Raw genomic sequence first — 17,901 nt, 5'->3', positions numbered from 1 at the left:
ACGGATTTATTACGGAAAAATGGCAGCTATTCTGCAACTAATGGTTTATATTACCTTATTAATAAATAAGATGTGATATATAATACAATATCAATTAAATTTAATTATAGTAACGTCAATAAATAATATATACATTTGCAGCCTTTTCTTTCTTCACAATTTGTAGACATGGAATTCAAATATTTTCAGGAAATAATAATTACAAATATTATTTTCAGCAAAATAATACAATAACTTTTTTGCAATAAAGATATTCATTTGCAAAATTTCATAAAAATTATCGCTATCTGACAATGTGTCAAATCCATTCATTCTGTGTTATGATCCATTCATCTTTTATATAGAGGCATTATAGAAGTATATACAAATTAATAATACCTCTTCAAATTCCTTAATTTTATGAAATTATTCACTATATAAAATGAGACGAGAAATTAAAATATGGTTTATTTTAAATCTGACAATAAAAAGTATTTTTAATGTGTCATTTCTAAATACTAAATCTGAGCCAAACAATAAGCTGGAGACCATTATCGTTTAAAACTGGTGTATTTGCTGAAGCACTACAAAATTATTATGTAAGATTACTCAATCACTTTCAGCAGACATTTTCACAATATTAGTCGCATAATTATAATACAAGCTAATATGCCATTCAGGCATGTGAAGAAATTTGGCAATGATATAGTATCACATCAACCAAAAGCTAATATAAGAAGCTCCTAGTAAGCAAAATTTTATCTCAAATAAATGCCTTGGCAGTATAATCTGATACTTCTTTCCAGCTGAAACTTGGATATATTCCAACAGTCTAATATAGTCCAAGATAACGTGAACGCCAAACTTATGTCATTTTATAAAAGCTGAAATTTAATACACTATTAGAGGTAAGAACAATTGGTTATTATAAAAAGTCAGTCGCATTCGTTTTGGCAAATAAGCAAATGATAAACAAAAATCCTTTCGACTTAATATAATTTAAAGACCCTAAATTATATCTCATTCAATGTCCTAATCAGCTTGCAATTAAAAACGTATGCATTATCGTATCATAACACAGCTCTGTAACATACAATCCATTCTATGTATTTTTGTAAACTGGAAATGAGAAGAATATGGAAAAAATTCCAGGAAATTAGGAATTGCACTAATATGGTTGGATGAATCCATTTCAGATCTAAGATGATACAGCACATTGGCCTGTTTCATAGATACATCATAAAGAAGCCTCTGAGCTATTCTGGTTCACAACGGCGGCTTAATGCTTAAATTCCTCTAGGTCTTTCCATACTCGCCAAAGAAACCTACAAAAGCAGGAAATTGGTTTCTCATAAAATAAATAATGGGTGGCGGGTGTACGGCGATTTTAAAATTTCGTGCATAAGGCTGGGACAGCAACCTAGATTTGTCAAATTCGCTTACTTCTCTTGTGTTACTCTTGGTGTTGGTTAAAATGAGAAAAGAATATTCTGCAAGATATCAACTTGGGATTCTCAGAAGCAAAAATGTAGAAAGTTGTTTTCGTAGTAGGAGATGCTTCCTTATGACTGGCCCACAATTCATCACAACCATGACAGATCCCCAATAAGAATGGTGAATTGCTTCTAAGGATTTCAAGAAATAATATTTAGCCAATCATAAAAACTCTGACCATAAATAAATCGTCAAGAAGTGCTAACAGCATATCAAGTTTTAAATTAGCTAATCAGATCAAAAGTATATTCTTCATTCCTAACTCAACTAGTTTCCTACCTCGACTAGTAGAAAATGTATGTATTGTTAATGGTTTGTAAGCAGAATGTATTATAACGTAAAACATAGTTATCCAAATTGTCTTGAAACTGTCGTCTTATGACAAAAGGAAGTCATTTTCAGATTCATCGCATTCAATAAAATAAGCCACTACACCCAGCCACTCATCATCTTATAATAGCTAATCCTCCTTATATAGTAATGTAATAGGTCCTTGAATGGTTTTGCTTATTAACAACCTAACCTGCCTGGTAAATAGGATATGGTTTCTCACATTTCTTTAAATAAAATAACAGTTCTTCCTTTAGTACTAATTATTATGATGATATTCAGGGAACGGCCAAATTTAAAGAAATATGATTTTAGAGCGCATTCAAGAAATTTTATAAACTTATTTTAAATCCAATTTATATGCTTTTACTTCTCCAATTTAAAAGTGAACGTCTAGTGTGATAAATAACAAGCTAAAGGATTAAGACTTGTTGAATGAAAATGAAACTTTTACTCATAAAGAATTAAAGAAATATTAAGCTTAGAAGTTGGTGAGTCAACTATGCCCAGATAGTATTATCACAGAATTAGAGACAATATTATCACATATTATTTATCACAGATAACGTGCGAGAGAAATTCCAAAAGAAGAAAAAATTAATTTTCAATTAGAATTTTTTCATCATTGTGGTATAATTGTCAGACAAAAAAAATTATTTCTGTGACGTTTTATGATTGGCGATGAAGAGTGGATCTACTATAACAATTCGGAATATTCATATTCATGGCCATAAAATGTTATATTTATGGTAGGATCAACTAGGTTACTATACTACGATCTATTGAAAAGAATGAGACTGATACTGAGAATATGTATCGATGCCAATAGAACAAATTGAACGACGTATTGTTGCAAAAAGCACATGCACAAACATAATGCACGGCCACGCGTTACAACATTTGTAACAATGATTCATTGTTGCCGTACTAATAGGAAATACAGCCGCACCTAACATGCTCATCAAACATAGTCTCTTCTAATTAGAATTAGTTCAAATTGATGCAGTATGGCTAAACGTCACTTTTCATACCCAGTGATGTGTATTCAGTTTATCAATTATTTAAACATTTATTTGTTTCTGTTTGGATGGCACGTAAATGTATTGAAAAGATCTGGTCTAATGGCGGTATATGCAGTACCGATGTTGTCGATATCAATCCTCTCATCCACGTTACTGATGATAGGATCAGCCAAACGTATATAGTCCTCAGATCAAAGTTCATCCTACTAACTTTCTTCTCAATTTCTGTGCCTGAACAATAAAAATAAGCAAGATTGCAAAGAAATTACTTGTACAAATAAATATAAAATAATGTATGTTTTGTACCTTTGTACATTGTAAAGCATCATAAGAATGATGATTACCCTCAATCATCTGCATGATCTTATCTCTACTTGTATTTGTTTATCTCGTCGTTCAAATGGGTAGCCAGGTAGAATAATTGCAACTTTATTAATAGTTGGAACATTCTATTTTCCTAACAAGTCACGATATAGTACCTTATCTAGTTTAATGATAATAATGTTTAATGATATGTTGGACACAGTGCTGAACAACTGGACCAATGGGTTGTGATTTTGTAAAATCATCCGTTGCCAAAATTTCTCTTTCTCTTTCATCTGTTTGATGTGGTTGTACAGACAGGGTATGTCAATTTTTACCTCATCGCCAATAATGATTGAGATTCTGAACGATCTTCATTCCGAACGATTTTGGTTGCTCCAACTGACGTCATTTGGAAGCAAGAAGTGAATATTCGAATTTTACGCAAAAAAATCTCGACTGAAATATGGCTTTAGCCAGTATTGTTTTCAATAGTTCGGTTGGCATATTTAATAACGGAAGTGAAACATTTTCTGATGGCAGCAAAGACTGGCCGGTTCATTTTTGTAATTAAATGCATGTTAATGTTTTTTTTCTAAATTTCCGATACCGACATCTTCACATGAAGAATAGTTATTTCGGTGTCATATTCGAACACGACGTACTTCTCGCTGTGTCAATCTACTAGTTCGAAAACGTTATGGTCTCTTGGATTTACATTATCTGTCAAGTATTCTTCTATAATTCTATTTAAACAATAGTTACGGCCTAGTTATATATTATGCATGCGACAACTAATATTTCCTATTCGTTCTCGAAGATATGGCATTTGAATTCAATAATTCAATAAACAAATAAATTAATATACACTATATTTAACATAATACGTACTACATCAAAGGGCTAAATATCCGAATGCACGGGCCAAATGAATGCGTTACTGCAAATGACCAATATACCCCAGTTAAAATTAAAAATATTTAAAAAATTTGCTCAACCTTTTAGGCGGTTTTAGGCTCAATTACATACATACGGACAAAATAATTATATATATAAAAATATAGTTATTGTGATGTTTGTTTTATTTTTGAATAGTTTTCTGGCTCAAATAAAAGTCTTATGAAAATAACATTGTCCTGAATATAAAAGTAATATTTTTTCATATTTTTTGCAGTGCATCTAAGCATCGTCAGATCTGCAAAATTCATATTATCGCCATCGATGAGCGGAGAATTTTCCGGCGATTTAAGTCGAATGGAAGATTGCGGACCTGCTGATTTGAAAGGCACGATAGAGCATTCGCCGATGATTTTCAATTGGTCAACAAGGCCTGACGAATATGCGTTGCGCTCTAATTTGTCATTTCGGTAAGTAGTTGTTTCATTTTATATACTTCAACATACACATACGTTATGTGTAAACAAAATGTATCAGCATCGGTTACGCAATGGATTACAAATACTGACATTTTTCCAACAAATGCATGATACTAATTATAATTTCTAAATTGAAACAAATACAGTTCTCTGGTTCTCTTTTATAACTGTGTCCAGTTGATTCGTCGATTGATACCATAAGTTTAATAACTTAACTGTCATATATATATATATATATATATATGTATATATATATATATATATATATATATAAGGCTAATTTTAGATAAATAATATATAAACTGGTATGGAAACTTAAAACATTTTATGTTTTATGTGGTGGAAACAAACTACTGCTTTATCGAAATCTATATTCAATTATAAAATTACTAATGAATTGGAAGAAACTCTATATGATTCATTAATGAAATTATCGTTTCATTGAAAAGCCAATATGCCTTTCGTATAGATAATTATATAAATGATTGTCGATTTCAATACGTTAGAAATTATAATTTCGACACAAACTTGGAAAAGAACATCATAGTAAATTGAAAAATTCTTTACTAACGTTACTGGATTATATGTCCCATAACAATGATTAATTAATTAATTAAAACTAGATATATTCTGATTATATTTTAACTTTAAAGAATTATTCATTGAGAAAAATAGATACAATAAATATACACCAAAATATTTTTCATCATTTTCTATAATCTATCTTTCTGTCAATAGGACGATACTGTGATGAAAGAATGATGTTGGTTTGGCAACGATGCAATCAACAATCCATTTTCGCACTTCTTGAGCATTTGAAATCATGTAATATAATTCAAGAATACACTAAGTGTGGCAGATCTTCCTATTCGAGTTGCAACAGTTTATCTTTTATAATTCTTATCTTGTGTGTGGCCGATCGTTTTCACACAGGAGGTTGACTTTAGCTCAGTTATTCGCCATTGCCGGTCTGTTTTTCAACTGTTTTCCAACATGTCATTCAGCGGTATTCACTTCATGTCGGTAGGTACCTTCTGTAATCATCTCAGATAGTCAGTTTAACAGTATGTCACAAAAAAGTATTTTTCCTAACGAGAAATGAAACCGCCACATTTAAAGGGTTTGAAATGCTACTTTCGTTAATTATTGTGATAACCTCCTTTTGGATCTATTTCATTACAGAAATGTAAACCTCTGAACATAATTAAGTCATTAACTGAAAGGCGGTCTAAAAATTCTCTGATACTTTGAGGTGTATTTTCCTCCGATATGCCTTGCCGTTCGATATTATTGATATCAGTACTTTTTTAAATCATTGAAATGAAAACAGACAGTTGATCACTATACCTTAAGTATTTTAAAAGTATTTTATGAGCTTCGGCAGCAAATTCCTTCAAATCGAAAAACAGAATTAATTAATGTTGAAAATGCGATTTTTGGCGTTTCATGATTATCATCTATACACAGTGAATAACTCAATAATAATAAGTGGAACAATATTGATTTATGCAAAAAAAATATTAGAATTAGGTAAGGATGGTTAATATCTGGTTACTTTGCTTGTTTCACTATTTAACCGAGATATATCGCTGACCAAAATGGAATCACCTAATATAATAATAATTAGAATAATTTTAATTATATTGTTGCTGATATTATATTGCCAACAGTCTTTCATTTAGATTACATATGAGAAATATTTAGATATGCATATAAAACTAATACTTTACTCTTCTGTTAATAATTTGTTAAATTGGACAAAAAAAATTTTAAAGAATCAAGAATAAAGACGATGTTTAATTATAATGATAATTGTTATATATGAAAATAAATTGATAAGTTTTAATCGAAAATATTTAATGGAGATGATAACTGTAGTAAGGCCAGTATATAATCCATATAGAAGGGAATTCTGAATCATCACAAATTCACTAAAAATCCCATTTTTAATGTTTAAAGGGTTAAACTTGACAGTGTGAAAAAAATGTGATTGATTTTTTCAAATTCCTAGCCTAGAATACCGCCTTAGTAGTTTCCATTTAGGTTTTAACCGTTTATATATTATATGGACCCATTTATTTAGAATTGTTCAAAACCGACAATATGATATTCATACAAGATGGAATAGTATTAGTGAATATAGAGTTATTATTAAAATGTAGTAGAAGAGAAACCCACCTAAAATTAATAAATAACAAATAGTTCAAAATTATTGTCATTTTGTGGTAACCATAGAATATTATTCATCAGCTATGTTGGATAGATATTAGACTAGAGATTATCAATACCAATATTGTAGTATATTCAGGCAAAAATCTGGTTTCAAGATAGTTAAATTGTTTAACGTTAGCGCGAATAAAATATGTAGAGTTAAACTAAACCGTCATAATAATACTTATTCAGAGACATAAACACATTATATAAGTCGTTATTTTATTATTACTATTACTCGACTTGAAATAAAAAATTTTGTTACACCTAAAATTTAATATATTACCTATAACTGATATAATATTAAAATAATATGTATTAAATTATTTTATTAATGTATGCCTAAACCAAGAAGGATTTTCTGTCATTCATCAATCTTTTTACACGTAATATTTCTATAAAATTATGTTATCAAAATATCTTTAGTCAAAAAAAGGTTAGGCTAGTCCATTAATAAACATACGCACACCCTGATGTGAAAAAATGAGCCTACGTTTATCTTGTAAACGAATACTATTAGAGTGGGTTAGTAAACTGCATTATTTAGAGTTTACTTTATTGAAAACATATATGGTTTGTTCCACTATACAAACAATATTGTTTGAGAATACATTCCACCCTTACAATTCAATATTTGGGGATCATATTTATTTTAATTGTAGGTCCAATATAACTTTCGTTCATTTTCGTATCATGTTTGAGTGAATTAATTGAAAACATATCCCGATAATAATACAGTTCAAAAATGCTTGTTTTATATTAAAACGCTCGAATAAAACTTTACTGTGATATAAGTTCAACATATTTTACACATATTTTTTACCTCTTCTTTATTGGTACTTTCGTTGCGTTGTGGATAGGATGATATCGAGTCTAAGGTCTATCCAAAATAGTAGTGAACTCACGTCACCTCAATTTATAACGTCAAATCATTACAGTGTTGGCGCATTTAAATTTAACTTTATCTCCTCGTATATTTTCACATAAATCTTTCACACTTTTCAATACAATTTTTTTCAAGTTATCCTATATTAATTATAAGCCCATCTTGTGTTGTTTCCATTCATCACCTTGCCATGATATTGTCAGCATTGGATCATAATCCAATTCTAAACAATAACTAAGATGTTAATTTCCAATCTAACAGTAGTTCGGAATCCCACCACTATTTGCTTTATGTGTCTGATGGAACTCATCCAAACTGAAGGGTGTTACTGTTAACAGCTGTTGTTTGTATATGTCTATTGTGGTAATATTTTGTCACATCGCATAATAATTCCATTATATTAAATATACAGTGATAGGAAGGAAGTCATTATACTCTGTAGACATATTGTTGAGGTATATAAACTATTCTGTATCTTTTTTCAAGTGTAGTTTTAAAAAAAGAAACTACACAAAACAAAGTTTAAAATTTCATTTATGTTTACCAAAAACCAATTTAAAGTAATTCACTGTTTTACGATACCATGTTAAAACTTCATTTATCGTTTATGTTTTGCAAGCTATTCCTTAATTACAACACTTCTTAGATACTTTCTGTTGGATTCCTGTTTCTAGCATGAAGAATAATATATTTTCAGTGAATAATTAATAAATATTGTGATTAAAAAAAACCTAATCAATTGTTAGTTTAACCTATGTTTATGTTTCAAACATAGGATTTAAGTGATGTCTACCGGTTTATAACCTCTTTTCACTAACGACAACCGACATTTGCAGGCTAATTCGGTTACATATTCGAACATATCACCTAGCATTTTATATCTTTTCAACTAGAATAAAATGGAAGGAAAATATCAGCATGTATTAAAACGAACTTACAAACCGCAATAGGCAATACATTATACATCTTGATGACATCAGTTCACTGCTATTTTTGGATATATAGTCCATACTACATATAGTCTATTCAAAATAGCAGTGAACTAACGTGATCTGAATTGATGGAGTCAAAACGTCGCAATGTTGCCGCATCAACTCTGAGTTTTAGTTCATTTTGACTTCGACTTGAAATAATTAAACCGTTAAAAGGTACTCTTATAAAATAATGTATAAAATATAATTTATATTAACATTACGGTACTAATGCATATATTATCAAAGGACTTAAAACTACAGTTAATTATACAGTTTTAATAGTTTGCAGGTTAGGGTGTTTTGTTATATTTACATTATTTTTCCCATACCATCTATGAGCTAGAATACCAGGCGCGTTTTTTTTTAATGTAGTGGTATCCCCTGGAGGCATAATCCGTCTAATTAGCAATTATATATCCATGGAATATGTTTTACTTTCATTAGAGAGTTTATTTACCTTTTACGCTTAGTTCTTATTTCCTTCGGTATAGTGGTTCCTTGTAAAGTCATACATGACATCAATGTATTTCTCCTTAGTTTGTCTTGTTACTACCTGTATACATATTTCTTGATAAAACTAGATTTAACCACTGCATTCTCCTTAATGCATTTGCCATATCTGCAAAAGAGTTAGTATTCTTTATCTCCTCACACCTTTTTACCAAATGCTCATGTATATTGTGAACAATGATTCACATATTTGTGTACAAAAAAAAATCACACTCTATAATAAGATTTCCTACAGTTCTTGTATATTAATTATATCTCATCTTTAATTATTTCCACTCTCATCACCGTACCTTGGAAATTTTCAACATTGAATGATAATCCTATATTCAGAAAATTTCATTCAAGTGAATAACTGAGCTGTTAATTTCCAATGTATCTAATATTTGTTCACAATTCCATTATTCGTCAATATCTTTTTCAATGTTAGTAATCGAGTTCATCCTAACCGAAAGTGTTATTAACAATAAATTATTAATATATGTTTTGACTAATAAAACCTAATGAATTTTTATTCAAATGCTTACCTTTTTACATCAACTTCTGTTGTCTTAACACTATTTTTATTATCACCTTGTCATGGTATACTGTATACTGGTTCCCTTCTGAAATATTCATGTGTCACCTGAACACATATATAGAAATAATATAAGTCTTTCTTGATTTTATTATATACTTGTTTGTAAATTACCCATTCGACCTCTTCGTGGGTTATTTTTACACCATTTAAATCCTAGATTACCGAACAGTCCATGAAAGGATGCTCTACATTCCTCAAAGAGCCGCATATTTCTAAGCTTTCTATGGATACTTTTCAGTTGAACACTTTATTCTGAAATAATTCTATTAAATTAAATTTATATTGAAAAAACTATCCACTAACACATTTATATATTTCATATATTTGGTCTCTGATACAGCTAACTTCGTCAGTACCTTAATACAAGGATGGTCTGTTTCAGTGACTCTGTCCATATTAATATTCAGTGCGGCTGCAACACGCTAAAAATATTTTCAATAAAAACTGCAGCAACTTAATATTTATCAGTAAAAATGTTTGCCTCTAAATAATTTTACTGGCAATTTTTTACTCCATTATCTCGTTCCAATTCGAAGTAACTGATTAGAAATGCAATCTTATGTCTGCTATGTCTGGCTTTGGCATTTTGAATCAGAATAATAATAAGCAGCTATTTAAAATTTATAAAAAAAGCAAGGCGTTCTGATAACGTTTACCGGTTTATAACCACAAAATAACTAATACTGTTTTGAAACTTATAAATGAAAATTTCTGTATATTGTAATTTATAATCTGTAGTTATTATAATTAATATTTTGAAAAAATTTGCAGACGTTTGACAACCGGACGATTTTGGCTGACTTACTGAATTTTTGAATAGACTGTATATTTAAATCCTAAGCATTTGTTCACTTCTTCAAAATTTTAAAAATCTGTCCGGCGAATCCTTCGCAGTTTTGAGCATAGGTCACAACTAATGATAGCCATAAAGTGCCAATTTTCGATAAATATGTTGGATGTGCAAAAACGTTTCGTTCGAATCACACAATTGGTACTCTCATATAGAGTTTTTGTCTGTTAGTACTACTTTAGTTGAAAAAATGTGTTTAAAAGCATAATTTTTATCATTTTTACTTATCAAAATACATAAAACTTTCCTCACAAATTACAATAACTCAATTGAAAACACTACTCCTTTTTTGACATGTCAGCACTTAAACTTAATTGGTGATGCAATTTACAATATACGATGGAACTTTCAGTCAAATCGTCTACATTTTCCTTCCTTTTGAATCCTTACTAGGTCATGCAAACGTTTTACAGCTATTAGCCTCGAGAAACACGATATACGTTTCCGCGATGAAAAATGTTCCGTCGCCTTTACACTGACTATTGTCTAACTGAGGCCTTCTTTGTTGCTAACATCAAAACGATAATTTTTAGATGGTTGAGATGAAATTCCACAACTAGTATATGAAGTAGCATCATATAGTTTTCCACAAATCTCCGTGGAATACCAATGGATAACTTGTTTATAATAATTTTTAATTTAATAACTTATAAGTTAACTTTAAGCTCAGTAATATTACGTTTTGGAAACAGCATCTACAGTATCAATTTGGTAATTAATTTATCCCCTAGATAGTAATAATCATCATTCTATAGCCGGTTCCCAAGGAAAGTATTTATTTCTCGACTAATACCGTACTGTTTGTGCCACAGAACTTTGAACATACTTCATTAAATCCCACTACTGTTGGGGGTCGGCAACTGTTCTGACCTCAGAAAATATTAGACTCCTATTTTTCTATGATCTATATCCATGTCTTTTTCGGAGCTGCTCATCTTTCATTCCACAGACGTGTCCGAACCAATCATAATCTGCGTCTCTGAATTAGTTAAGAATTAAGCATTTGATATTTGAAAAACCACAAACTTGCAGATGTTTCAATTACAGATATATCTTGGAACCTTACACATAAATTAGCAACATATGTGATTAACTACTTCTTTGTTAAACGGCAGAGACAAAATCCCCTTGTATCGGACCTAAAGTGAATTTGGCATATAATTTTGCCTTGGCACACAATTAATGGAAGCATCGTAAAATAACTGAAGACGATTAATGATCTACATCTAATACGTTCCTCCATAAACTGAAAGTGTACGAAAAAGATATCTATAAAACACTGATTAGGTTTAAATCCTGTCAGTACTTCTCCACTTGCATAGTCGAGAGCTTTAAGTATCAGATGTATGATATGTTTAATATCCTGTATGACTTTCATAATACTTTTCCAAGAAACTATAGAAGATTTTTACCTGACAGTTTTACAGTATTTACCAGCTCCTTTTTTTCGTGTAGAAAAAATTATTGCTTTATGTCATGGTGACGCAATGTTTCCCTAAAGGCCATAATCATTTCTGCTAACACTTTGTCGGCTCTTGCGGTATTTCTCGATAATGATGTGTCTTGTTTTTGTTGTTTCAATACCATCTGAAACATTCGTCGGATATCCATAGATGTTTTTAAATCGAACTGGTGGACATATCATGCAATATAACCCATCTTGTTGCATTTTGCCAACACAGCTTCCGTGTAAATCACGCAATGCTTAATTTACATGCCAAGTCTTTTAGTCTAAATTTTATTATACTATACGAATTATGGTTAAATTAAGCGATCGGCGAAATTTATGATCTCTCATTCACGGTTATAACATTACACACAAATCATGGTAAAACATCATTGACGAAAAGGAGTAGTGGAAGAAACCCAAAATTAAGTGAGAGAGGCCGACGATTATTAAAAATAATTGTGGCCAGACAACATAAAACTGCCGCGGTAAAAGTGACTCTAGAATTAGAAAATCATCAGGAGTTGCTTCCTAAAAACGGCCGAGTTTATAGGTGAATTTACGAATTTATGAATGAGTATTTCGACATCCTCAATAATTATGTTATTACTATGATTAACATATTGCAGCCAAAGACTACCATATTCAAGATAATGATGGGCCCATACACATAGCCGAAAAGGGTCACGTCAAAACGTCAATCTTAGTTTGAAGAACATCAGAATATCATAAGGGAAATCGCCAGACCTCGACATAACATACCATTGTGGAGAGTCTTAGATTTGAGATTGACTAGTAGATTCCCATTTACAATATAATTGAAATGGTTCAATTTGAATGCTTTGGTATAGGAATAGCTAAACAATGTGTTGGAAATTACGCAGACACTCCACCAATCTATTCCGCGAAGAATTGCAGTTATTTTCTCGATCCATCGTATCTATGTTCCTTATTGCTGCTGATATATATTGTTTTTAGGTGTCCCTAAATTCGACGTTAATTGGCTCGACTGATTTAAGATTTATTTACTGCCTCTTGATTTTTTTATACATTTTACCTAATGCTAATAACTGATATTTCATACGAGCATCTTAATTTTAAATTAAAGGTGTTACTTAAGAAAATACCATTTCAGACCAATATACAGGTCCAAATAATATGGAATCTCAAGTCAATTAATATTTTAAAATGCTATACTATAATGTGGAAAATTGACTAAGAGAACCAAATTCTTATGAATTAGAAATGTAGCTCCTCAACTAATAAACTGTTATTAGTGCCACTGTATTTGCCACAAGAAATAATCTATTTAAGAGTATTAGATATATTTTCGACTACCTAAAGGGTCGATTATCAATTATCTATTTATTATGACCAACGTTTTAAATTTTGTAGACCTTTGAAAACAGGGCCGACCTGTACCAACACAGATCGAATTTTATAGATTGATTCAGTTATATACACAAACGCATCAGAGAGTATTCGTCCCTTTTAATTAGGGAAAAATAGCAAGGAAAAATTAACTTAAAATGAATTTTACATTTTGACAAACTGCATTTAGCTGTATATTCCAAATAATCTACGAGGTACATTTACGAGGCTGTTTTATTGGAAGGATTATATTAACTCTATAAACAAACTGCCACAAAAATTAATAAATTAAAAATTATAATTTTTAAGTTATAAAAAAGTAATTTATTTCATTTTAAAAAATATAAAAATAACTAAATTATAAATTAATTGTTATAAATTAATTATTAATTAATTATGATATGTTGTGCGTAAGCAGATGCTTCAACATAATACAATAAGTAAATTATTCTATAAATGGCTTCAATTCAACTAATGTGATATATAATCAATATGGAGACTATATAACGAAACATCGGTATTTAGTACACATAGACGCAGATCCTATTTTAATTAATTTAATTGGGACTAGAATTAAGTTTGCATACCGAATACTTAATGCTAAATTAAGTAGTAATATAATATTAACTTTGTATATACCCAAAATATCGTTTCAAATTACTCGTGCCGCTTCATTTAAATTACTCAATTTTATTAACTCATCATAATTACTGCAAAATAATAATCCGGGGATAAGGAAATTACCGTTTGCTTGATGTTTCTGAAAATAATTTATAATAATTATCATATTATAAATTTTACTATGATTTTATTGCCAAATCACAGAATGCGTGTCCAGGCTGCTATTTGAGAAAGTCATTATTGTCTTATTTGACCATATGTACAATTACCGCCCTTAATAAGCTATTTCAGAAATGGCTACATTCTATTTAGTATTAATAGCACTGTAGAAATGGAAAAAATTCGCTGTTAATGTATGCAGAACAATATAACAGAATGTATGTCTTAGACAAATGATATAAAGCTGTTTTACAATCGATGTTTAGTTCCAAAATATTGTTGCGAGATGAAATATATTAGTCTACATTTGTAGACTTTATTGCTCTGTCAGATATGGGTTGATCTTTAACATATACATTACGATATATGTATAAAAAACCAAAAGAGTTAAACCATTACTGATATTGGCGTCACATAAGCATAAAACATACCTTACAAAAATCCTAATAAAATAGCACCAAACCCGTATCGGATAACTGATAATTATTGATATATCGATTCCCAGAAATATAATATAATTTTAGAAATCTCGATATTGCTAGACCCTCGTTTCAAAAAGATACATTTTAGCACGTTCATGTGAATATTCCAAAAGCAATGTCAATAATTTGAAATTATTCTTTAGAATAATGATTTATATCAGTAGAGAAGGAACTATGAATCTATAAATAATAGAAGCACCACAAATATCTTGCTCACAAATAATAAGAAAACTGTGAGTGCAAGGAAGAGCTTACTTTATAATTTCCTACACCTGTAGGCACTCTAAAGTAAACGTTTTCGAAACGTGGCTAGAGATGCAAGATATATATCTCAATGTGTTTAAAGTATCAATGAGTAATTTATACTAAAACAGCTTAAAACGTAAAGCTTAAAACAGCTGTGAGGAAATATTCTATCAAGGTTATTGTTTTTAAGTTCAATGGCTAATACAAAATAATGGGCTTAACGTTTTTTAGTGTATAATACAACAATAATATATTGCAAATCATAGAGTCGATGAAAGTTTGATACAACTAAATCGACTCTTTGAATCTCATTACGCAATAATTTATCGATTTGCCAATAAATGTAGCTTTACCAAATCCCGTCTATAATTCTGTAACATTAGTTTAAGTGGATTACTTAGGAGGCTCCATAGCTATATTGCTTGGAATTTATTTTTTTTTTCTCAATATTGATTAAAATTATCTTTCTCTTATAGCAGTTTTTCCAAAGTTGAAATAATATAATCTTGAAATATATACTATAACAGATATGGGTCATCTATTTGTAAAATACGAATATTGACTATAGAATTAATATTTGAAAATACTATCAACATTAATCGTTTATTAACTGGTTAAGAATATTTTATTTCAGAACATGCTAATGCTAAATAATTCAGTCTTTTTATTCGATTTTATTTCAGTCGCAGTGACTAAAATTGCTTTTGAAAAGAAAATACGATTGTATGATATGCTGCCCAGTTGTTATGAATGTGACTATATATTTCACTTTCATATTTATGTTTAACTATCTAAATATTTAAAAATATTTAAAGGTTGTTATTTTTATTTGCTTTTACCTATATTAAACTACGTATAAACCGTTTGTTATAAGCAAAGTCTGAAATTGTATACTGTGTAGGATTATAGGCCTCATTTTGTACTAACTCCCGTATTGCACGCACAGAGGGTGGCACTCTCGTGTTCGAAAAATTCGACAACATTTGCTATTACCACTCATTACTTCAAGTATGGTATTAGATATCAAATTCTTTGCACGTATTCCTTTATGCAAACTGTTTCCATAACGCTATATTATGTTATACGTTACGTTATAATGTACACTGTTTTCGAAAAACCGAAACCTAATAACAAGTGCCGAGGAATTGTTTTGAATAAAATTAATTGAATTACTTGAAATAGTATACCAAGGGTGTCGGTAATTCTCCTCTGATTTTGTTGGCTAAAAAAACACGTTACTTAAAATAAATTCTTAAATTTGATTTATGAATCTTAGTTAACTAATTCATTTATTAACCATTGACATTGTGGAGGTAATTTATGAATACCATTCCAAAAAAATCCAGTTTTTTTTCTTTGAGCTAAATTGTTCATGGAACAGTGTTAAATTTTCCGAAATCAGCGAGGCGCTGCTCTGCAGGCGCGTGCCCCTTCAATGCGAAAATATGGTTATCGAATATAGCCAGGTCTGGACAGTACGGCGGCTGCGATAAAACTTCCCATCCATAAGATTTCAACACTCCTTTGTTTGGTTTTTGGCCATAAGAGACAACGCGTTGTTATTCTTCAAAATCAACTTATCGTGTATTTAGGCGTATTTTGAACATTTATAGATCAATGCATAGTTGGAATTCGTCATTTGTTGTCGGTAGCTATCAGTATTAATCGTTTCTCCAGATTTCAATAGATCGAAATAGATGACAATATCCTGGTCCGCCAGACACAGAGCATGGCGCATTTCCACACGTTTTTAGCCTATCAGAAAATTAACTGTCTCACCACATGTGAATTTTTGAAACCACGTCTCAACTGTTCTTATGGTTGGACCATGAACACCGTAAATCTCTACAAGCAAACGATAACTTTTAGCGGTTTTTTAAAATGGAACAAAAAATCTATCGCGAATATCAAATATACGTTTTCACCTAAAAAACCATATATTTTCAAACAATTATAAATATATAACTCTGTTATTTTAACGTTACGTAACTACTGTAGAACTGCTACTGCTACAGAACCATATAAAAAAATTCTTGACATAAAACCGTTTTTTTTTAAATTAATTTCAAGTCATTGGGCTGTAAAATAGACAGCTAAGAAGACAGTTTGACAGCTAAAATTGAGATAATCGGCTTTTTGAGCAGTCATTCAGGTCCATGCCACCGTGAGATGTAAAATTTATGTTTTTTTTAAAACATACTCAGTAAAAACCAGACTTGATTTGCCTTTCCAAACTTAATTTCTCTAATTATTGTCATGGTGACTTCATATTTTTAACATTTCACATTATTTATTATCACACTATTCTAGTATTTGTTAAAAAACAAACAGATAATATATATTAATCAAAATATTTTCCATGATCTTCGCCGAGCCGAAAAAACAATCCATTCTCATGCTTCTTCGGCATTTCGAAACTAGCATATGCACCCTATGCAATCTATATTACACCAATATTAACAAGTAGTAATCAGAGGGCGCTGATTAAAAACTGTGGTCGAGCGCCGTCGTGCAAGAGGATGACTTTGAGCCTGTTATTAACTTCAGTATGAAATGAATAACCCAGTAATATTAAATGGAAATCCATCGAAGTTATCAGTTAGGTTTGGTTGTTAAACAATTGTTTATATAGACAATTCGCATGTTCGGCAAGAGATTTCACTGACCAGAATACAGCCCTAAAGTATATTACATATTATGATTTAGTTGATGGTCATTATTCATATTCTGAAAAAGTTTTATTTAATCTATTGTAAGTAAAATACCTTTATTGTTAACTATCTATATTTTCAAATTTCTCTCCATATCAAGCCCTAACCAATGAGGCGCCCATTGTATTCATTCAAAAATATCTTTTAATACTTGATTATAATTTTTGATATACACCATAATACTACTTAAGAGCTTCGTAGTCGAAGTTCTTGTGACCACTTATTGCCAAATAACTGTACTATATAGTTTACTCATCGATATTAGTAAATTATTTATTTATGGTTTAATTCGCTAATATATAATCATTATCCTAATAATGTCGTTTTGTTGAAATATTTTTAGAAATAAGTG

At 30.2% G+C, this 17,901-nt stretch overlaps 1 protein-coding gene across 2 annotated transcripts in view; it reads left to right on the top strand.

Annotated features, from left to right (window-relative positions):
- The window catches only part of LOC143198219 (uncharacterized), a 376,811-nt gene that overhangs the window by 121,757 nt on the left and 237,153 nt on the right, over positions 1-17,901 (top strand). For both annotated transcript variants that reach the window (XM_076407333.1, XM_076407332.1), the window contains exon 2: positions 4,303-4,495. In XM_076407333.1, the coding sequence (XP_076263448.1) occupies positions 4,303-4,495 (193 nt within the window). The remainder of the gene's footprint in view (positions 1-4,302; positions 4,496-17,901) is intronic.

Source organism: Rhynchophorus ferrugineus, unplaced genomic scaffold (assembly GCF_030347505.1).
Source record: "Rhynchophorus ferrugineus isolate W39M unplaced genomic scaffold, kcgeb_rfMv2 rfM6, whole genome shotgun sequence".
In the NCBI taxonomy this organism is placed as follows: Eukaryota; Metazoa; Arthropoda; class Insecta; order Coleoptera; family Curculionidae; genus Rhynchophorus; species Rhynchophorus ferrugineus.
Note: the sequence above shows the minus strand (reverse complement) of the source record. Positions and strands in the feature narration are given on the sequence as shown.